This window comes from Asparagus officinalis, chromosome 9 (assembly GCF_001876935.1).
Source record: "Asparagus officinalis chromosome 9, Aspof.V1, whole genome shotgun sequence".
Taxonomy (NCBI): Eukaryota; Viridiplantae; Streptophyta; class Magnoliopsida; order Asparagales; family Asparagaceae; genus Asparagus; species Asparagus officinalis.
The window spans coordinates 27,825,854-27,850,083 of NC_033802.1; the positions used below are offsets into that span (position 1 = coordinate 27,825,854).

The window sequence follows — 24,230 nt, forward strand, 5'->3', positions numbered from 1 at the left end:
ATACAAGCACATTTATTTACTATTTAGTTTCCAACGGCGCATAAGAGAATTGAGTAGTTGCCCATTGACCTGAGCTTGCGTTGTTGATGGCGGCTACCTCTATATAAGCAGGCGGGCGAGTGGCTAAAGATGCACAACAATCAAGAGAAAAAGTAAAATGGCTAAACTCCGATATGCTCGAATTCAAGCAACTAATGACGTTTCTCATCTTTCCTCTGTCAGAAGCAAAGGAAGGGGGACTCCTCTTGCGACGAATGAGATAAGAACTCGTTGTCAAATTAGAAGGAGAAGGAGCTCGCTTCGCATTATTAGCTCTGTTAATGAAACCGCAACTGCTACTGATCCTTTGAAGGAGGAGGCAGGCAAGGCAGTTCCGGCTGGTGTAGTTCTTGGAAGGTCCAGTTTTCCTTTGGGATTTGCCTTTGGGACCGCAACTTCTGCATACCAGGTCTCCCTCTCTCTCTCTCTCTCTCTCTCTCTCTCTCTCTTGTAAATATTAGGATGATCGTGTGAAAGTTATGAAGATTTTTGTTTTCAGTGAAGAAATTAAAATTTATATACAATATTGGATCTAAATATCTCGATCTTGTGTTTTTTATTCTTATATTCTTTTCCGGGGACATAGTCTTTGTCCTGCCAATATTATATAGAAGAATATTAATAGACGTATGAAGGTGCAGGTAGAAGGAGCGTGGAATGAAGGAGGCAAAGGACCAAGTATATGGGACACATTTAACCACCAGCAAAAAGGTACCTTTTTTTTCTTGGTTAATGGAAAATTATTGTTCATTCACCAAGAGTTTATGTACATCAATGGCTCTGCAGCAAATGAACAGAGCTTCAAGCTCACAACAGATCAAGAAGAAAAAACGTCTAATGCAAACAGCTTTTCATCCGGTAGTCTTTAGATATACTCAACTGAAACAGAGCTGTTACAGAAATTAGTAAGCATAGATTTTTATGATCTTGATCAGAACTTCACCACTTCTAGCACCATGCTTATAAAATGCCCCAATTTCTCTCTTATCAAAGATAATAAACTGTAGTAGATGTTGAAGACCGATTCAAAGTTGACTTTGTCTTTAGTTGTTATGTTGTTAGTGGAATTGTTGCTAATTAGTTTAGATTTTTATGGGATTAAGTTGTTTTTGTAAGCCTATAAAAGACACCTTCAGTTTATGAATAAATAGAGAAAAGATTATCTCCTCATCTCCTCTCTAATTCCCAACATGGTATCAGAGCCTGTTTGTTTTGGCATGGCTGATGATGATTGAAGAGGAGGGGGAATGAGCTCTGGAGATCAAGAGGAGCAAGGACGTGGTCAAGTTCAAGGTTCGCTGCTCAAGGTATCTGTACACGCTTCTCAAGCTGGGTCTGGATTTCCTTCTTTGCATAATAACCCTCATAGAAAGAAGCAATTCCTGAAGTAAAAAGCCGGGGCATGCACCAAGGTTCAGGGTACACCATAGTGACATCAAGGTCATTAATTTTAAGTGCTGCACCAAGCTCTAAACCGATGAATGTTGAGCCCATACTGTGTTGAGAGAGTGACTGTGGCGCTCTCGGCTATGGTTTGTGAGGATTAAAAAAAAATAGAGTGATCAATCTTTGTTTTTCAATGGCATCCGACAATTTTTCACTTCCATACCCCATCCTCAATGGAGACAATTATCAATCTTGGGCTATCAAGATGAAATCTCATTTGAAAGCTTTGAGTTTATGGGAGGTTGTTGAGAGTGATTATGAGCCGACCCCTCTTCCACAAAATCCAACCCTAAAACAAATCAAGAAGCACGACGAAGAAAAAGCAAAGAAGCCAAAAGCCCTCTCTTGTATTCATTCGGCCGTGTCGGATGGAATCTTCACAAGTATAATGACTTGTGAATCACCTAAGGAGGCGTGGGAGATGCTAAAGGAAGAGTTCGAAGGCAACGATCAAACAAAATTGATGCAAGTTCTGAATCTTAAGAGGGAGTTTGAGATGCAAAAGATGAAGAAAGATGAGACCATCAAAAAGTATGTCGGTAAGCTTATGGCTATTGTCAATCAAATTAGATTGCTTGGTGAAACATTTTCAAATGAAAGAGTGGTTGATAAGATTTTAGTGACTATTCCCGAAAGGTACGAGTCTAAAATTTTCTCACTTGAAGATTCTAAAAACCTATCAAAAATAACTCTAGTGGATTTAGTCAATGCCCTCAGTGCCGTAGACCAAAGGAGAGCAATGAGGAATGAAGAAAATGGTGAAAATTTTGAAGAAGCCTTATTAGCCAAGACTTCATCTTCAAAAGGAAAAGGCAAAGGAGTCCAATGCAACAATTGTAAGAAACTTGGTCATGAGGAGAAGGATTGTTGGCATAAAGGAAAACCTCAATGTCACAAATGCAAGAGATTTGGTCATATCCAAAAATATTGTCGTGAAGAACAAGCAAACATGGCACAAGCAGTTGTAGAAGAAATTCTACTCTAGGAATCATGGTGAGATGTGCACCATGGAGAGATTGAGAGAAGTGCTCCTTTAAGAGAATGTTGGTGATTATGTGCATCAACAAGATTGAGATGAGAAGTGCATCACAAAGTGAAGAGAAGTGCTTTACAAGATTATGGAGAGAAGTGCTCTATGAAGATTCGAGAGGAATAACAAGAAACTTTGAATCAAGGGGGAATGTTGAAGATCGATTCAAAGTTGACTTTGTCTTTAGTTGTTATGTTGTTAGTGGAATTGTTGCTAATTAGTTTAGATTTTTATGGGATTAAGTTGTTTTTGTAAGCCTATAAAAGGCACCTTCAGTTTATGAATAAATAGAGAAAAGATTATCTCCTCATCTCCTCTCTAATTCCCAACAGTAGAGAGTGCCAAAGTCTTCAATTTTTGATTGAAACCGTTCCCATTTAACAAGCTACAATAATAGTTAGCAACTGAGTCCCAAGTGGAGCTCTCCGATCAAATTGCAACCCGTCCATAATGGCATTCCACATAAGGGTGGCAATTTATGACGTAACTCCCTGACCTGACCCGACCTGTTATATATTGATATGCGTTACTTTATATGGATCGGGACATAAATGGATTAATCCAGCAACCCATTTAACTTTAACACATTTATCATTGAATCCTTACCATTCATAATTTTAAAAACACACCCGTAAAATATCAATACTTACAAACGCTGTATAAACTACATCTAACACTATAAAAAATTTATAATTCGCAGAAAACACCTTAAGAGGTTTGAAAATTAAAAAGCATCCTCAAAAATTCAAAATTTACCTAAAATCATAAAACATCCAAACTTACAAAGCACTAAAAAAATATATATAGAAATCATAAACAATACTATGAATGTTTTTTTTAATTTGAAAAAAAACACTAAAAGTTTCAAAAATTGCAAAATACACCCTCAAAAAGTCAAATTTATGAAAACATAGCCCCAAAAATATCAAAATTGAAAAACAATACAAAATCTAAAACTTATAAACACTACCATGAAAATTTTGAAATTTATAGAAAACACTCTAATAGTTTTAAAAGCTATAAAAATACACCCTAAAGAAGTCAAATTTTACAAAAACACACCTAAAAAATATAAATCTACAAAAAGTACACAATCTATAAATTATAAATAGTACCATGAAAGTTTTGAAATTTGCAAAAAAACATCATGATAGTTTTTAAAGTTGCAAAAAAAACCCAAAATAAGTCAACATTTTATAGAAACACTCCCCGAAAACATTAAAATTTAGAAATAGTAAACACCTCAAAATTTTAAAATTGCAAGATACACCCTAAAAAAACCAAATTTTACAGAAACACACCAAAATTGAGCCGAAACTAATACCAACCAAACGTCCCACTTGTTACGTCTAGTACGAAGTGGAACAAAACCATGACAATGGACTCAATCCACAACAAATCGAGACCCAAATGAGAATGCGATCACTCTTCAAACGTGGGTATCAACTCACCAAACCGGCTGTATCATAAAATGACTGCCTACGTATCTTCTTGCCCAAGGAATCAAGCCTTCACTTAGTTCACCCAAATGACCTTCAAAGACCCTTAATCAAATAGAAGAGTTCTCAACTCTTCACCAACAAATCTACGACCGATAGCTCTCCTAATGGTCCCAAAATAAAACAAACTAAAAACCTCCACCTGAGATGAACCAACGACCATATCCAACTCGAATTAACCAACTTATCATCTATATTCAAATCCAAATGATCCCCAAACTATGTCACCTCAACTAGAATCCCAAACGATGCAGTATGATCTAGAGTATGTGGAGTAATCTCCACCTAACGTGGGGTAGCATCACACTCTACCTGCTGTGATATCCCAACGATCTGATCAACACTCTTCACCTGCTGAGAGTTAGATGTGACATACATACTCAGAACAAAATCAGAGTCTTCCAACTAATAACCAAACGAGCCTCTGAATCCAAAATATGCTATCGGATCAAGTCTCACATCCTCGATGTGACCAAATGCTGGGCAACCAAACATCCGACGCAACCTAAAATCTGAATCAGCTCCACTAGATCCAAAATCTCCACACAAGCAGTCGGCAACCTATGACTAAGATGACTCAAATATGTCAAATCCCGAAAACTCCTTTGCAATCCAATGCTCGACAACTAACGCCGATCCTCCTCCAGCAAGGAACGACACATCAAAACTGTTATCTCATCTCGTCACCCTAATGTTTCCTCTCCAATGAAGTATCTTAAAATATCGTGAGCTCGGTACAAATGCAAAAAAGAACTCCTACCAAAACCAGAACAACTGGTTACCTTTTTGTCAATACACTTCCTCCATCTGTTGTTGACTTCTAGGACTTCACACCAACGGGACTTGGTTGTAATCCACCAATACTTAGAACAGTCCCCAACTACGAAAACCAAATACAGATTACCTTCTAATGATACCTCCTTGGAAGGCTCCCAAATGCCTGAATTAACATCACCTAAAAGACCCCTCGATCGATGGATAGAAGTGCCAAACTCCACCTCGGTCTTCTTGCTCATACCAATATGCTTAAAGGACTTCAATCTACAGGTCAAAGCACTCCTCAACAAACCATGCACGGCATAACCAATCAAATATACCAGCCTCAACAAAAACCACAGTCTAGCTAAATCCAAAGAAGTCGTCAGCTCTCTACTAATCACCGTGCTCCTAATCAAATAATACAAATTCTTCTTCCTGACGCCCTTCATCACAATCATGGACCCAAATGTGACATTCAAAGATGCATCCTCTAAGATCACCTGATAGCCTGCTGCCTTCAAAACTCCAAATGAAATGATATTCTTCTTTAATTACGGAACGAATCTCACTTCAGCCAACTCCCGAATCACCATGTCACACATGCTAATATGAATGGTATTGATACCACCAATAGGGTATTCATGATCATTAGCCATGAGCATGACATCCTCTCTTTCCAACTCTTGAAAGCTGAAGAACCAATCCTTTCCAGGACAAATGTGGTAAGAAGCACTCGAATCCAACATCCACTCTGTAGAGTCGGCAACACAAACTGACGGTAATGCAGGGCACGAATAGCCCGAAGAATCCGAATCTGAATTGTCGCCACTAGCCTTTACAACATTCACCTCTGAAGCTTGAACAGCTTTCCCCTTATTCTTCCCGGCTCGATCTGTCAACTTTGGGCATTTGGCTTTTCAATGTCCATCCTCTTTACAAAAGACACACTGATTCCTATAAACTCCAGGACGTGCCCCTCTAGACTGTGATCTCTTACCACGGTTTGAACTCTTTGCTCTTGTAACCAATGCCCACGCTACCGGCTCAACTGAAGTCTTCTTATCCTTCTTTCGAAACTGATAATTCACAAGTGTAGCGGTGACCTCACTATACAAAAGAGATGTCTTCCCATTAATAAGAGTAAGAACGAATGTCTCATATTTCTCGTCGGGTAAAGAACTCAACAATAACAATGCCTTGTTCTCATCTTTAATCATCACATCTACATTCACCAAATCCGCAAGAAGGTTTGTGTAGTGGTTCATGTGATCACCAATGGAGGTTTCTTTCTTCAATTAGAAGCGATAAAGCCTCCTCTTCAAATGCAAACGATTTTCCACACTCTTCGTCAAATACTTGCTCTCTAGGATCTCCCAAATCTTCTTAGCCGAAGTCTCATTAATCACATCATATTTTAAATCTTGAGTTAAACAAGATCTAATCACACCACACGCCGTTCTATTCATCTTCTTCCAAACCTTCTCCTCAATGTCGTCCAGTTTCCCGTCCAACTCTAATGTATCCTCTAAATTTTGCGCATTGAGCGCATCCAAAACTTCACATCTCCAAAAATCAAAATTGTTTGTGTTATTAAACTTCTCCATATCTATCTTCATACAGTGGATATTCAAATTTTGGACGATCTTCACGCTGGAAGTACCCTCCACAACTTCTTCTTTCTCGACCATCTTTCTCAAAGCACCAACAAAACAATACAGATCAAACGAAGAATAGATCCAAACTGAAAAAGAGAGATTTTTACCTCTAACTGAAACCCTAACAAGGGCCTCCGAAAGATCTCACCCCACACGACAGAAACGAGATCCACAAATAGAAAAAATCACACCTTTATTACAAACTGAAGTCCTAAACGAACTTCCAAAGCGATCTACTCCAATTAGTCCAAGCGTAACCCAAGCTCTGATACCACTTGTTGTGCGCGCAGAAGCCACCAAACCTATGTGCTTCGAGAAACCAAACCAAACAAGCGCCGAGAAAAGGCAAAACATAATAAAATAACGACACAAACACAAACAACCAATTTTAACGTGGTTCGGCAAGTTGCCTACGTCCACGGGTAAGAAGGGCATGAGGTTTTCACTAAAAGAGAAGAAGAGTACAAACTGATATTACAAATCACTCGAACTTACCAATTAACCTCACCAACAGATCTCTAATTCTCTCCAAATAAAACGCTAACCAATAGCTCAGAAAATACCTCTTTTCTGTGCTCCAAATATCCCCAATTCACTACTCCCAAATCCTCAAAATCGTGTTCCTATGTATATCAAAACAGAAACCCAAACAGAATCCAAATAGTAACTCAAACTGTGCAGAAAACCCGACATAAGTCGACTTATCAGGCTCTATAAGTCGACTTGGCAGAGCGAAATCAACAACTGGAGAACAGATCATAAGTCGACTTAACAGTGTCTATAAGTCGACTTGACAGAGCCAAAACCAATAATTCCAGAACAGAACGTAAGTTGACTCGTGCATAGACACAAGTTGACTTACCATAAGTCGACTTATGCCTGTGCATGAGTCGACTTATGACCACAAGTTGACTTACCTAAAAATTTGAAAATTGCAGATAGCTTTATAACCACCATTTGTAGTTTTTTGTACTTTTTAGGGTGTTTTTATAATTTTAAGATTTTAAAGCAAACTATTTGTAAATTTCAAATTTTTTTTAAAGGAAAGAAGCAACAGAAGAATAATCATGGAAATTTACAGTAACTTTGATAATAAAATTTTAAACATGAAGATTTTGGGTAGAGGTTTAACGTTAAAAAAAGATATATAAAGTGAAATATCAAAACTATAATGAGTGGCTTGAAGGAGTTTATGCGGGCTATCTACGTATTAAAAGATTTGTATAAAATTAGTTAACTTTTATTATTGCTTTTGTAGGTAAAATTAAGGACGGGAGTAATGGAGATGTAGCCACGGACGCATATCACAAATACAAAGTAAGCAATTGAGGAAACAAGATCATGACTACATGCTTACCAACAAGAACCATGTGCATATATATACATATACAGGAACTAATTACATAATAACTAAAAATTATTGCAGAAAGATATAAAGCTCATGAAGCAGATGGGTGTCGATTCTTACCGTTTCTCTGTCTCCTGGTCAAGGATATTGCCAGGTAAATTCTTTTAACTACTTCGTCTTTTCATATTTCCTATAATCGAAAATGCTATTTGGCATGCAAGATGGGCGCGTAGCCCATCTCGCGTGCCACAACAGGGGTGGGACCCACAGCCTGATTTTGGTCCCACCCCCTATTTGTAGCATGCGAGATGGACTGCGCGCCCATATTGGGTGCCAAATAGCAAGGTTCTTCTATAATATATTCTGAGTGCCTTTAAATATGGAGGTATAAGGGACCATTTTGCAAACTTCTCCACGTTGATCTTATTTCATTCATAAATAACAAATAGTTATTATAATATATTGTCTTGTGCAAATCATTTGTCTTCCACCCTATATTTTGCTAATTTTTTTTCCTTGTGCTTGTAGATGGGACCGTAAAAGGAGGAGTAAATGAACAGGGAATCAAGTATTACAATAATCTCATTGACAAGTTAATTGAAAATGGTAAGACAAGAAGAGTTACTCCTAGTAATAGTGATATCAAACAGCAAACTCTTAAGTATTTTTACTATTAGAAATTAAAGTATGGGGTCTTGATAAGTGATAAATTCTGACAAAATTTTAAAACATTTATTTTTTGTCTCGAATTTTCTAGGGTCAACGATAGAATAAAATGATATGTATCATTACCTTGGGGGTCCAATCAAAGCCAATGGCTAACAAACAGAGACATTACATGTCAATTACCTTGGTTGTGATTGTGTAACAAACAGAGACATTACATGGCTAACAAACAGAGACAGTGTTCTATCTCGTTCACTATGGCATTCTTTGGATTTTGATCAAACTAGTAAAGTGCACATGCGTTTGCACGTGGGTATACTCGTTCAGTATTGAAAATTTTAAGTGTGAACCGTAAAATGATGAAGTGAATCGATGATTTAGATTTTAAATTAAGCTGGTTTAGATTTTACCAATATTCATGAAACCCACATAAATGACATAATAAGAGATTTATGTCCTAGGATTCTTAGATAATTAGATTGGCCAATACCTGAAAGTCCTGAACTTATAGGGTATGAGACATAAAAAGGAACCAATTCATATCATGTTTCAAATTTAATTACCTTATCAAAGTCTATATTAATCATCAGCATTTAAAGCTGAAACAAACATACAGACATAGGGGGTCAAATTTACAAAATAGCAGATACCCAACGTGGATTAATAGAGTGAAAACATTATAACCTTATGCATGAACAAACTTATTTTGTAAACACAATAGCAATATTAGAAGATGATCTAATATTCGAGATGTGAGACACATCTTTGCTCAATTTACACTAAGGTTCAAGCTGTTTAAGGAAATGCTGATTAATAAGAGCTTTTCCAAATAAATTTCTTACACAATTTACACTAAGGATTAATTATAACCAATGGTATAATTGCGAATTATCAAAATTTAAAAGGGCAAAATAGGAAATTAAAAGTTTTGACATGAGTATTCTTCTTGGGGCAAAGACGAACCCGAAATGGAAGAGGAAGAATTTTATATTCTATCTCCCGACACTGAGGAAAAAGAATTTTATATTCTATCTTCAGCTGGAAAGGAGACTCAAGGCGAGATCTCCACTCCTAGAATCCAAAAAGATGAAACTAAGAGTGGGATCTCCACTCCGAGAATCGACAAGATATCATGTTTCAAATTTAATTACCTTATCAAAGTCTATATTAATCATCAGCATTTAAAGCTGAAACAAACATACAGACATAGGGGGTCAAATTTACAAAATAGCAGATACCCAACGTGGATTAATAGAGTGAAAACATTATAACCTTATGCATGAACAAACTTATTTTGTAAACACAATAGCAATATTAGAAGATGATCTAATATTCGAGATGTGAGACACATCTTTGCTCAATTTACACTAAGGTTCAAGCTGTTTAAGGAAATGCTGATTAATAAGAGCTTTTCCAAATAAATTTCTTACACAATTTACACTAAGGATTAATTATAACCAATGGTATAATTGCGAATTATCAAAATTTAAAAGGGCAAAATAGGAAATTAAAAGTTTTGACATGAGTATTCTCTTTTATAAGTAGTATAGATACTAGTCTGTTATAAGGATGCATATCAAAGGTTGTTTATATTAATATATATTTTGAATGGGCGTCTTGTGCTATTTTCACTTGGGGCCGGGAGCAAACGCATTATGCGCCCCATAGCTTTTCCATGACTTTGGGTAAAAAGGTAATTTCTCTAAATTAAGTGGAAAGACTCTAAACGTTTACTTCTAGCAGTACAAAAATAGTTTAAGGTTCATAATCTAGTTAGTATTATCCTTCCTTGATATGTCCTGTGAATGATTTCATCTACTATCAAAATCCTGTACATTTTTCATTGACAAACATATGCAGGCATAACACCATTTGTGACAATCTTCCACTGGGATGTACCACAAGCTCTGGAAGATAAATATGGGGGATTTCGCAATCGTAAAATTGTGTGAGTAACAAATCCAACTATGTGAGCTGAAATCAAACTGTAGTTTTTGTGATTAAAAGGAGGTTTTTTTTTTAACAGGGATGATTTCAAGGATTATGCACGAGTGTGTTTCCAAGAATTTGGAGATAGAGTCAAGCATTGGATCACATTGAATGAGCCATGGAGCTTTTGTACATTGGGCTATTCGGTTGGGATTAATGCACCCGGGCGTGGTAGTAAAACGTTAGGATGTAGTGTTGGCAACTCTCTCACTGAACCTTACATCGTCGCTCACAACATGATATTGGCTCACGGAGCTGCTGCTGCACTTTATAGACACAACTTCAAGGTATTTCATGTATTAGTATACGTACCAAAGTTTTTATAAGGCTAATTATCTACCTTTGGTCTTTTGTCCCCGTATAAACTAAAACTAAGTTCAATCTTGCTCTTTCAGTGTGAACCGAGCCAAGTTAAATCAATGTCTATAATTAGCATATATGATGCAAAAAAAAATGTCACCATTAATCTGCCTACTCATGAAACTCATATTTTGTCAATTAATTTTTTTTTCTTTTTCCTTTCCCTTCTTCTTCCACATGTAGTTTTTTTTAACCATGGGAACATCCCCGTTTATAGAGAGGACTGGAGGTTTCTAATCGCTTGAGCTGGAAGTCTTTCTCCCTATGTGCATTTATGAGGTTAAAGAGCGAAATTTGTCGTCATTCACCACAGTCCAGTCACTACACAGAGAGACCGAAGCCAGTCCTTGACATATAGTATGGAAACAAGAGTTCTAATGACGATCATTCAAATTCAGAAAACAACATAACATAAAATGAAAAAGGAAAAAAAAAGTATTCTCCGCCAAGACACCAACACCTCCTGCGTGAATCATTAGTGTTCAGCTTCTCTCCAAAGGAAAAACAACCATGCAGCTCGTCCCCAAAGAAAACAAAAATATATAGATTCAGATCCTTAGGTGTTCAGCAGATCTACAGCCAAAACTTCCTCACCTGATCCCTCCTTTCCTGAATCGTGAGCATGGGTGCTCGTCCAAGGCCTTCTTTCTCTTCCTCACAGCTTTGACATTTGATACCCCTGACCAGTCATTTATGAAGAAAAGTGTATCTAGCAGCCCAAATATATCAACATGCTGTTCAAAGAACAGAGAGCCAAAACAAGTTTGAGCCAACTGACATTGAGATGATTGAGCTAATCATGGTCGGTAAAGCCTCAGGCCAAGCGACTAAATCAAACGCGTTCTGAGATATATTCACATATCCGTGTAGGTAAAGGACATGATAGGAAGACATGGTCAGCTGTTTCCCAGTCATGCCCACAAAATATACATGAAAATTCACCGCACCATTCGTTCTTGCTCAGATTATCTTTGGTATGTAATCTGTTTTTTGAGAGAATCCATATTAAGATTCTAATTTTGCCAGGGAGGATAGGGTTCAAGACTAGTCCCTTGAGATTATATGCAACACCTCCAGTGAATTTATAGGAGGAGTTCACAGAGAAAATGTCAGAAGTGCCCTAGAGAGGTTCATCTTGAGAAACAGATGAATTTAGGTCTGAATTAAAGGCGGTGAAGGAACTTCACTTTGTCTGCCAGGATATCAACTGAATTAGATCTTCGAAGATGAGGTTGCCAAAATCCACAGTCGATTTCAGGAGAAACCTTGGCTTCTAACGTTGACATTTTTGAACCATGCAAGGTCATACAGCCAGGGGAATAGACTAGATTGGGAATTTACACCTATCCATGTGTCCTCACACAAACGCATAGACTTCCCCTTACCTAAACTTCAGTTGAAGCAGAGGGGAAAAGGAGCCACTGAGAAAGAGAACAGAATTCCAAAAATAAGAATTAGAAGAACTTTACTTACCCAACTTTAATAAGCCACTTCCTGTTATATAGAGAAGCCAGGATTAAACCTGCAAGAAAATCATTTTTGACTGATTTCCATAGCTCCATTTAACACTGAGAAATTTGTTGAAAAGAGAGGTATCTTTCACCCCCAGGCCTCCTTCCTGCTTACTCCAACAGACATCCTACCACTTGACAAGGCATTTAAAAGAAATAAAATCTGCACTCGATCCCACCCATAAGGAATTAATTTCCTCTTGTTCTACCAATCTCTATGATGAGCCAACAAGGCAGTTTATAAAAAGACATAGTAGAGAGGAATACTATTAAGGACAACATTAATAAGAACAAGTCTACGTCCAATAGAGACTTAAACATCTCTCCATCTTGGCTTGAATCCGTTTGAGCCTAAATGGAGCCCAGAACATATGACTAATGAAGATAGCGTCCAAACTAAATATTTTACAGATAAAACGGAAAAACATGAAAAGAAAATTGAAAGAAATAAAATATCTAACAAAGGCCGATACAACCAGCGGCACAAAACAATTTGTTACGGTTGGAAGGATCTATTAACTAGAGATGTATTGAGTTAATCTATTTAGGCCCGGTTGACTCGAAAAGATCAATATCGTGTACAAGTCATGAATTCAAGTATATACTTGATCCATATCTATCATTTTATCTTTCCAGTATTGGACTAAATCACACCTCATTTTTTTTTTCTTTTCCTAAACCACATCCACACTTAACTGAACGGGTACGACGCACTCTTAACAACTAATATTCAACTTTATGAAGTAGTTTAAACAAATTGCTTTGTTTAACAAGGGCAAGCATAATCTCATACGGTATGCCTGACAAAATTTCAGGCTGTGCAAAGAGGGGAGATAGGAATTACACAAATTACCACGTGGTTTATACCATATTCAAACTCACATGAAGACAAAGCAGCAGCACAGAGATCTATCGACTTTATGCTCGGATGGTAATTCCCATGTCTTGATTAATTTCATAATCATACAATCTATGTTCTTTACTAAACATTTAAATAGACATTTATCTGTGTTTATGAAAATATGTAACTGGACTCAGGTTCATGGATCCATTGGTGAATGGAGATTATCCATTCATTATGAGGCTTATAGTTGGGGATAGGCTTCCATCTTTCACAAAGAAGGAATCAGAGATGATTAAAGGATCCTACGACTTCATGGGGCTTAATTATTATACCTCGGCTTATGCACGTGCCCTTCCAACGCCCAACACTTTCAAGCCTTCAAACACTATAGAAGAATCCTATGCTACACAATTAAGTATGTCCTTGCATTTCCAAAAATGGTTGATTACATTATTTGCTCGTATATATCTCATAAGTTAATTTGATAATGAAGTACAGTGAGGATACTATACATGAAAATGTTTTTATATGTTAAACAGTAACACCCTATATATCTTAAACATGAAATTTGCATGACAACGTAGTTCAACTTTTCTGGTGTCGTGTCAAATTGAAATCATATTTATTATATATACATCCATTTAATCATTTTTAGGATACACTCAGATATAATAAGGTATGAGGTAATTGTTGGGGATTCGAAACAATCAATCGAACCCTTGCCCTTCCGGACCTTGTGTTGAAAGTAGGAAAGTAGGAATAAACCACAAATAAAGATCTAACCTTGTAAAAACAGTAAAAGAGACGAACACACAGATTTAACGAGGTTCGGCAACGTGCCTACGTCCTCGAGAGCCACACCACACAATCTTTCTATTAATTGAAGAAGAAAATACAAGCTCTCAAACAAGGGGTAAATCTCTCTGAGATTCTCTCTCTCTTTTCAGTCAAAAAGCTCTTTTTTTTTATGTAGTACAAACCCTAAAATCGTTTGGGGTATATATAGAATCCTGGTTGAAACAGATTCCTAAACAGATCAGGAAACTGTCTGGGCGATTCGCGGTCGACCGCCGTGCCAAGGCCGGTCGACTGGCCAGAGAAAAATGTGTTCCACAGTCTTCTGACTGTTTTTCTTCGTCTTTTCGATTGCAGCTTTGGGTCTACACACTTAGACTAACAATCTCCCACTTGGAGACCAAAGCGTCATCATCGAGCTCACCCGAACTCTCCCCTTCTTCGCATGTATCTTTTTCTCTGAAAAAATTCTTTCTTCAATCAACATCCCGACGATCGCGCCGATCCTCGTAGTGTGGCTCCGCCTTCGTCTTCTACTCGTGAAGGCCAACTGAAGTTGCGCACAACTCCAGTTTCTCAATGGTGACTGCCTTCGTCAACATGTCTGCCGGATTTTGACTCCCCAAAATCTTCATTAAGTGCAACTTTCCGTCCTCGATCAGCGAGCGTATAAAATGGTATTTAACGTCGATGTGCTTCGTTCTGGCATGATATACTGGATTCTTGGCAAGATGTATACAGCACCAACTCCTTCCTCCTAAAACATAGTGGCTTGTTCGTTGTTCCCCTCAAGTACCGCATTATCCACTTTACGGCCTCCCAATGCTGCTTTCCTGGATTGCTTGCAAATCTGCTCACAACTCCCACTGCATGGGCGATGTCCGGCCTCGTGCAAACCATCGCGTACATGAGACTCCCAATGGCTGAAGAATATGGCACCCTGCTCATATGCTCTCTATCTGCATCTGTCTTAGGCGATTGCTCCTCAGATAACTTGAACTGACTTCCAAGGGGTGTGCTAACAACTTTAGCATTCTGCATGTTGAACCTCTGAAGTACCTTCTCAATGTATTCAGCTTGGCTCAAACTCAATGTCCCTTCAGCTTCATCCCTACTGATTCGCATCCCTAGAATCTGCTTCGCTGCACCCAGATCCTTCATTGCAAATTCCTTTGCTAGCTGCCTCTTCAAACTGTTTATCTCTTCTAAACATGGTCCTGCTACCAACATGTCATCAACATATAATAACAAAATAATGAAGCTGGACTCGAACCTTTTGAAATAACAGCAATGATCTGAATTGCATCTTCTGTAGCCATTATTCTGCATGAAGTTGTCAAACTTCTTGTACCACTGTCTCGGGGCCTGTTTCAAACCATATAAGCTCTTCTTGAGCTTGCACACCATCTCTTCCTTTCCTTCTTCAATGAAGCCAACAGGCTGCTTCATGTAGATTTCTTCATCCAAGTCACCATGAAGAAAGGCAGTCTTCACATCTAACTGCTCAAGGAAGAGGTCTTCTGCAGCTACCAAACTCAACACCACTCTGATGGTTGTGAGTTTCACAACAGGGGAAAATATCTCCGTGTAGTCCACTCCTTCCCGCTGTTGAAACCCTTTCACTACTAATCTGGCCTTGAATCTCTTGCTTCCATCACTCTCCTGCTTGACCCGGTAGACCCATTTGTTGTGCAAGGCTTTCTTCTGCGCAGGTAGCTGGGCTAACTCCCATGTCTCATTAGTGAGTAGAAAATCCATCTCTTCCTGCATCGCATGCTCCCACTGCTGAGATTCACTCACTTGCACTGCCTCTTCATAACACTCCGGCTCTCCGCTATCTGTTAAGAGTAGATAATCAAGTGACGAGAGGTATTTGGGATTTGGTTTGGGTACCCTAGATGACCTCCTAGGCTCCACGCCCTGGGTAGTAGCTTCTGCACCTGTAGTCTCCTCTGTTCTACGGTCAGAACTGACATCGTCGCCCCCATCTGGAAGTTCCTCCAAATCCATGTACTCGGATCCACCTGTATCCGTAGTGCTGCTCCCACTGCTTTGGCTATCATTGGCATTATCCCTGTCCTTGTACATCACCTCCTCATTGAATATCACATCCCGGCTCCTGATGATCTTCCTGTTCTTCTCATCCCAAAGGCGATACCCGAACTCATCAATGCCGTATCCAATGAATGTGCACTTCTGTGACTTAGCTTCTAGCTTGTCCCTGACATGGTCACTGATATGAACATAAGCCACGCAACCAAATACCCGCAAGTGTGAGAGATTTATCTTCTTTCCACTCCAAACCTCCTCTGGAATCCCAAAATCTAATGGAACTGATGGCCCGTGATTAATAAGGTATGCTGCCGTATGCACCGCATCCGCCCAAAATGTCTTAGGCAGACCTGCATGTAATCGCATGCTCCGCGCACGCTCTGTCAAGGTCCTGTTCATCCTCTCTGCAATGCCGTTCTGCTGCGGCGTCCCTGGAGTAGTCCTCTCTAAGCGAATCCCAGTCGTAGCACAGAACCTCTTGAACTCCTCCAGCTCGTATTCTCCACCATTATCTGATCTCAAGCACTTCACCTTCAGATCTGTCTCGTTCTCGACCATGGCCTTCCACTTCTTGAAGATCTCGAACACCTCTGACTTGTGCTTCATGAAGTAAACCCACACCTTCCTCGAGTGATCGTCGATAAAGGTAATGTAGTATCTCGAACCGCCAAAAGAAGACACACTGGCTGGGCCCCATACATCTGTATGAATCAACTCTAGCTTCTGAGCCTTAGGTGGCCTTCCACCCTTCTGGAAACTAACCCTCTTCTGCTTCCCAAAGATGCAGTCTTCACAAACCCCGACTTCCACGGTGTCGATCCCGGTTAGCTTTCCTTGTGAATGTAGAATTTTCATCCCTTTCTCGCTCATGTGCCCCAGCCTATTGTGCCACAGATCTGTACTCTCCTTGCCAGCTGCAATTGCGAGGGTGTCACTCGCATGTGAAGTGAGGTAGAGAGTTCCCGTTTTGTTGCCTCGGGCAACAACCATCGTACCGTTGGAGATCCTCCACGAATCCCCGGTGAATGTCGAAACGTAGCCTTCTGCTCCAAGCTGTCCCACCGAAACAAGATTCCTCTTCAGCTTCGGCACGTATCTCACGTTCTTCAAGTTCCACTTAGAGCCCTTTATCTGTATCTGAACGTCGCCCTTTCCAACAATATTGCAAGGTTCATTGTCCCCCAAGTATACTTTACCAAAGTCCCCTGCTACATAGTTCTGAAGTAGTTTCCTATTAGCAGTGGCGTGGAAAGAAGCTCCTGAGTCGATGACCCAAGAATCAGAATCGCTATCCATAGCAAGGATCAAGGCATCCTGCACGATATGAGCCTCCTGCTCACCCGCATCCTTCTTTGGTGCTTTACAGACCGAAGACATATGGCCCTCCTGGCCGCAGTTCCAACACTTCCCTTTGATAGACCTAACCTTCGAGTTCGGCCTCTTCTTCACTGATTTCGACCGATTCCTGTTCTCGTTCCCTTTCTTCTGGCTTCTGCCTCTCTGCTCGAAACTTAGGGCTGAACCTGAACCTTCTGATTCAGACGATTTCCTTCTAACCTCCTCGGATAGAATCATGCTAACAACCTCATTCAGCTTCAACTTCTCTTTCCCCGCCGAATTGCTGATTGCCGTCACACAACCTGCCCAACTATCCGGCAACTGCGATAGTAGTAGAAGGGCCTGCACTTCGTCATCGAACGTGATGTCCACGGAGATAAGTTGATCAACAATCGTGTTGAACTCGCTGAGGTGCATCGTGAAGGACTGTCCTTCTGCCATCTTGAGTTTGAAAAGAGTTTTGACTAGATGCACCTTGTTTGCTATCGACGGTTGCTCGTACATCTTCGTGAGCGCTTCCATAAGCCCCACCGTCGTCTTCTCATTCAGAATATTGTGGGCTACTGATTTGGCGAGCGACAACCGGATTTGCCCTAGAGCCTTCCTATCCAGTACCTCCCAGTCACCATCTGACTCCGTCGTCTTCTTTCCAACAGTAAAAGAGACGAACACACAGATTTAACGAGGTTCGGCAACGTGCCTACGTCCTCGGGAGCCACACCACACAATCTTTCTATTAATTGAAGAAGAAAATACAAGCTCTCAAACAAGGGGTAAATCTCTCTGAGATTCTCTCTCTCTTTGCAGTCAAAAAGCTCTCTTTTTGATGTAGTACAAACCCTAAAATCGTTTGGGGTATATATAGAATCCTGGTTGAAACAGATTCCTAAACAGATCAGGAAACTGTCTGGGCGATTCGCGGTCGACCGCCGTGCCAAGGCCGGTCGACCGGCCAGAGAAAAATCTGTTTACAGGGTCCTGTGCACATTTGCGGTCGACCGCAGCGGCCACGCCGGTCGACCGACCAGAGCGAAAACTTCTTCTCAGTCTCCTGCAGTGCACGCGGTCTACGGCTCTGCCACTGCGGTCGACCGCACAGTCTTCTGACTGTTTTTCTTCGTCTTTTCGATTGCAGCTTTGGGTCTACACACTTAGACTAACAGTAATTACATAGGTGACTCGGGAGTTTGTGTATCTATATCAGTAATGCTAAGATTACTGATTGTATTTACACGAGTAACTTTTAGAAGGAAAAATAAATAGACTCCAAGGTCACTGCATAATTACAGTCGATCAGTAATCTCAAATTTATCAGTATACAAATGAAGACTCTTGAGCCACCAATGTAATTACACCATACCTCATAATACTTAGATGTAATTAATCCTTTAATACCTTATTTTTATATGGATGAATCTTCGCCTAAATGACATTAAATAATTTAACAAAATTTCTATGAGATTTAAGACATTTAACATCCCTAAAGCGACAAATACTTAAGTGAGAATATTTTTTTTGAAGTTAGTGCATCAAATATTAACTTGCTGATCTGTAAGTGAGACACAGTATATATGATTACTTTCAAGGATGCAAGTATTCTTAAGAACTAAAATTGGATTATTTACTCCATTAAGGCATGACCCATATGAAGATGAATTAAATACATATTTTCTATAACTTATTTTTTAATTATAATGTCTTAATTAAGTTTTATAGAGTTTACATTTGTTATCATTTTTATAATGATTATGTTCTTTATTAAATATTAGTCATCACTCATCTGATAATTATGTTCTTTGATCATAATCTTACTTGGACATTATTTCTCTTCCTTTTACTTGTCTGAATGAACTTACATGTATGTATTGTTAACAAATCTACATTATCAACAAAGAAGTCGATATGTACAGACATGATATTTTGGGTACTTACAACATGTTGACAATATAACAACATACTCATCTCTTTTTAACATTTCATGACCAATAATATGGTAAGTAGTGGTGCTAAACCGTATCCGAATCCGAGGAAATATATGTAACCATATCCATTAGGATACGGATATGGTTACTTAAATCTATAACTAAAATGATATGGTTACGAATATGGTTTTATAGTAAAATATCTATATTCGTATCCGAAATATCCGAATACATATTAGTCATACTCTGACGATAGTTTTGATTCTTAAATTATGAATTTGTGGTTAATTTTGATGATCAAGATGTCTAATCCTAGATTTTTGGTTATAATGAACATATTAACGACCTCTTTTGTATCACGTGAACTATGTTTTTCTCAATACTATCTAGTTTTCTCATATCCGTTTTGTATCCGCATGCATGTCCACTTATATATCCGCATCTATATCTGTAACCGTATTCGATTTTAGTGGATATGGGTATGAATTTTTCTTACCGATGTATATCTGTATCCGTATTCGAGATGGATAAACAGATATGGATATGGTAAGTATCATATCTGAGCCGTATCCGGACCGAATGCACCCCTAATGGTAAGACACAGAGTGCTATAAATAGTGATTTTAATTATCATAGCTTTATTTATATGTAGTGGTCCATCTATCCAGGTACCTTCTCCATCACTTAGCAATAAGCAACCATATTTCTATCTAGATTTATTTCTTAGAAAGTAACTAAGCACTTTTATCTTTGACCATTGTTCCAACAGATGAAAAAGATGGAAAGCCAATTGGGAAATTGGTAAGAAGTATAACTTATATTTGTAAATATTTCTTTAGTTCCGGTCTTTATTATTTAAGTTATACGACATCAAATGTGATGATGTTCTCAATCATTTGGGGCCATGATAGTTGACGAGGATAACACTACAAGCACGCCAACTTAAATGAAAATGCATGGCTCCTTTTGTATTTAAATAGCTTATGAACAGGCCATTAATTACTTCTTGGTAAAAATATTTTGGATAACTTATAGCATGTGTCTATCAAGGTGCTTCCTTTTCCTTTGTCCAAATAAACATTAACAACATAGCAAAGTAGCAATGTTATGTATTTTATCTTTACCAAAGTCACTGTCGTAATTCAATATTTAAGCAAGATAAACATACAAAAGTTTTAAATAACCAAATTCGCTAACTATTCACATGCATTATTTAACTGATTGAGATAGGATCAGATGTCTATAACAAAAAACATTAATGTAAATTAGAAACAAATTTAGAAGAAAAATAATTTCTGAAGAAAGTTAAAACTAAAGACTAAACATTCTAAATAGAACTTTACAGAGAGCATACTGTATCCGTTAAAGTTTTAAAATATAGTTTCATTGCAAAGGATAATAAGTCGCTACAGAAGGACACTGCTAATGAAATGTTAATGTAATATGTGACACAATGACTTATCTCATATGGTGTTGAAGGTTTACAAATGATGATATGAAAGTGAGAAAAAACAAAATATAGATTATAACATGAGAACTGTACGAGCTCATGTCAACATTGGAAACTTTTAAATCATGCATTGCTTAATTTAGATTTTCCTTGATGCATATTTCTGTATAATTTATATTTAACTATATCTATTTATTATGTTTCTGATTACAGGAAGGTTCTTCGATATATGTTGTTCCTATTGGAATAAAGGACTTGTTAGTGTATACGAAGAAAAGATACAAGAATCCGAAGATCTATATCACGGAAAATGGTTAGTATTTATTATAACACGCAGTACGTACATGATTGTTTACAAAAAATCATAGAAGATTGGAACAAATGAACACCTTCTTTCATGAGAACTTAGTAATGAATGGTTCAACCATTATATTGTTCTGCTTAGTGGTAAAAGGGTAGATTGGAAATAACCCCCCTCAAATATATTTTTACTAACAATTATCATCACTCAATTATTTTGCTAGTGTTACCACCTCTGAATTTTAGTTAAATAGTTTGCATCAAAATAAAAATATATAAACATTGAAGATGAAACAAATGTGTTAACAAATATCCAATGTAAAGAATTCAGAAATGCAAAACCATAAAAAAGTTTTGACAGCATCCTCACTTTTGACCAATCATTTAATTTTAAGGATAACTTTCACAACCGACTTCTTATAAATCACAGAATACACTCCCCCCCCCAACCCCACCCTACCCTACCCTACCCTACCTACCCCAAAATAAATAAATAAATTGTGAATAAATTGATTATAAAATAATTGAATGTTTGTTATACTTTAGGTTATAGAAAAGCCAAAGTTCTATGCATTTATTTTTTTCTCAATCTATTTACAGTAATATGTAAAGAAAATAGTGAGGATAAAAAATCAATTATCTATTTCAACTTCAATAATGAAGGTAAATATATAACGGCATTTGATCTTCACACTCCCTCCCTATCTATTAAATGCAGACTCTATAAATAAAACGAAACCATTCTTTGTATTTTAAAGATACAAATGCAAAAACAACATATTTTCATATTATGTGCATAATTTCTAGTAAATAAGAACAATCTTCGGGTCTAATATAGCAAAACCCCTGTTTTTATCTATAAAGTCCACTAGGCTTTCCGGGCAAAGCTCCTAAAGTGAAAGGGGTTTTTTCTAGAATTAGTTTAGTACTTTTTAAGAGCTAAAACAAGAATTATTATCCTACAAAACTCCGATTTCTTATATTTTGAGTAGGGCTTCTCACTCTATGTTTACGTTCAAAAAGAAAAAGAGACAAAAACAAAAACAAAACATAAAACAGTCTAATGTCTGCCTACTGTACTGCTGAAAGGTGCTAGTCAAGCTTAGATGGGAAGGGATATCTACAACTAATCCTTGGGTTAAATTTTTTTTTAGGAATGATCAGTAACAGATCTTCAGTATTAAGAAGTTGATTCCTTGTGTTTTGCTTCTGCAGGAACTGCACAACTGGATAATGGAACCTTGACAATTAAACAAGCACGTGCCGATGAGGATAGAATTGACTACATTTCTCTCCATCTTGCTCAAATTCGAACTGCAATACAGTAAGTTTTACAGTAACAAATGGTCATCATTGGGCTTCAGATTGAAATTTATGCATTTAAGTATAACAGGCTTCACACTGCATAGTCGATGAGTACCAATTCTATATAAAAAACTTTGGCTAAGACCAAAGCCCATGTTGACAACGTAGTGACAATATTTTCTTTTATTTGCAGGGAAGAGGTTAACGTCAAAGGATATTTCACATGGTCTTTAACAGATAATTTTGAATGGTACGAAGGATATAGTGAAAGATTTGGGCTTATTTATATTGATTATGCTAAGGGATTAAAGCGATATCCCAAGGCATCCTTTAAATGGTATAGGAGGTTCCTCATGTCGTAGATTCCCTTGCACTCAATGGTGCAAATTGTGGAGTAACGCAGGATAAAGTGAACCTCTCTGAAATTAGTTTATAGGTGCTGTTTGATAATTTATTAGTTATTATCTGATTTTTTTTATTTATTTTATTTTTTATTTTTTATTTTTTGTTGATTGCTACACCAAAAACTCAGCAACATCAATAAAGTTCTTCAAAGATAAAGCTATTTGTTGTTATATTATTCATGAGAGAGTACCCATTCCTTTGGAAATATATATATTTGCAACTGAGAAAGTCATGTCTTGCAATAAAGCAATAGCAACTAATCAAATCCCTTCTTTATAAAGAGAAATTGGTGAAACTTCTAAACTCACACAAAATTGACATGTGTCATATCGTAAAGGCACAAAAACCTGACATGTGTCATATCATAATTACCTATATGCCTATATGTCACTTGACCTATCAGAAAATAACATATTAACACCTAATCTTATATCACCGAATACTCATCAAATTAAAACAACCTATAATTAGAAATTTCTAATAATAAAATATTTTTAATCCTTATCAAATTATAACTATCTAGAATTTAAAAAAGTCACATAATCATATATTTAAATATAAAAATTAACTAAAAAACTCACGTAGAGAGCCTCTCAACAGAAAGTCATGGGTTAATTTTAGAAAAAAAACCCCAACTATGGGGGTGTCTTAGAAAACCCCCTCAACTATTTTAATTTTTGAGAAACCCCTCAATTTTGAGCATATTATAGATAACCCCCCATAACAATAAAAATTTGAGATAACCCCCTAAACTTTTCTCACTTAACCCCCCCCCGCCCTCAAGTTGAAAATCCGAGAAACCCAATGAACTCTTCTCACTTTAGGCCCTTGAAGCTAACACCATTAGGTCTAGTATGTTACACGACAAATACTTGACTTAGAAAAGACCACATACCCCATTTTTATTAATTTTTATAAAGAGGGGTTAGTGGTTCAACCATCTCTCTTTAAAATATTAATACAATAAAAGACATCATAAAAAATATAACATGTAAAGACCTAAAAAATTAAAAAACTTTCCTATTGTAAAAATATGCTCTGTGATCCACAAATAATAAACAAATTATTTACACTAATTACCCAAAATAACATCTCAAATTCTCCTCGCTTTATCAAATTTTTTCTAATAATTAGATTGAAATTCTGATGGGTTCTTAAGATTGTTTTGTGAATAAATATTTGGACTCTTAAGATTCTTTTATGAATATTTTAAAATCATACATATTTTTCTAATTACGTTAAAATTTTAATGCAAATATCACAAGAGTGAGGTTTAAGGGTGAGAAAGTTTTAGATTAAATCAATATGAAGACTTTTTATCTCATCTAAATGTGACATTTTACTCAATTGCTTCATGTTGCTGGGTTTAACTCAATGTACTCTTTAGGTTCATACTAAATCTTAAGGAAAACTTATAATAAAGTGTTAACGTAAGATGACCCTGTCGACTAGCAAATCTCCACAGTGTTATGATCATACAAATAGCGCCGACTTTTTTTATATCCTTTTTAATTTTC

General features: G+C 37.4%; 1 protein-coding gene across 1 annotated transcript; it reads left to right on the forward strand.

The window, feature by feature from the left end:
• On the forward strand, positions 1-22,864 carry LOC109824315 (furostanol glycoside 26-O-beta-glucosidase-like). The gene is made up of 13 exons (XM_020390883.1): positions 1-448; positions 681-750; positions 7,687-7,745; positions 7,855-7,930; positions 8,305-8,382; positions 10,303-10,390; positions 10,469-10,718; positions 13,118-13,233; positions 13,341-13,561; positions 20,023-20,054; positions 20,917-21,016; positions 22,219-22,327; positions 22,502-22,864. The coding sequence occupies exons 1-13, from the start codon at positions 158-160 to the stop codon at positions 22,668-22,670; spliced, it is 1,659 nt and encodes a 552-aa protein (XP_020246472.1). The 5' UTR covers positions 1-157; the 3' UTR covers positions 22,671-22,864.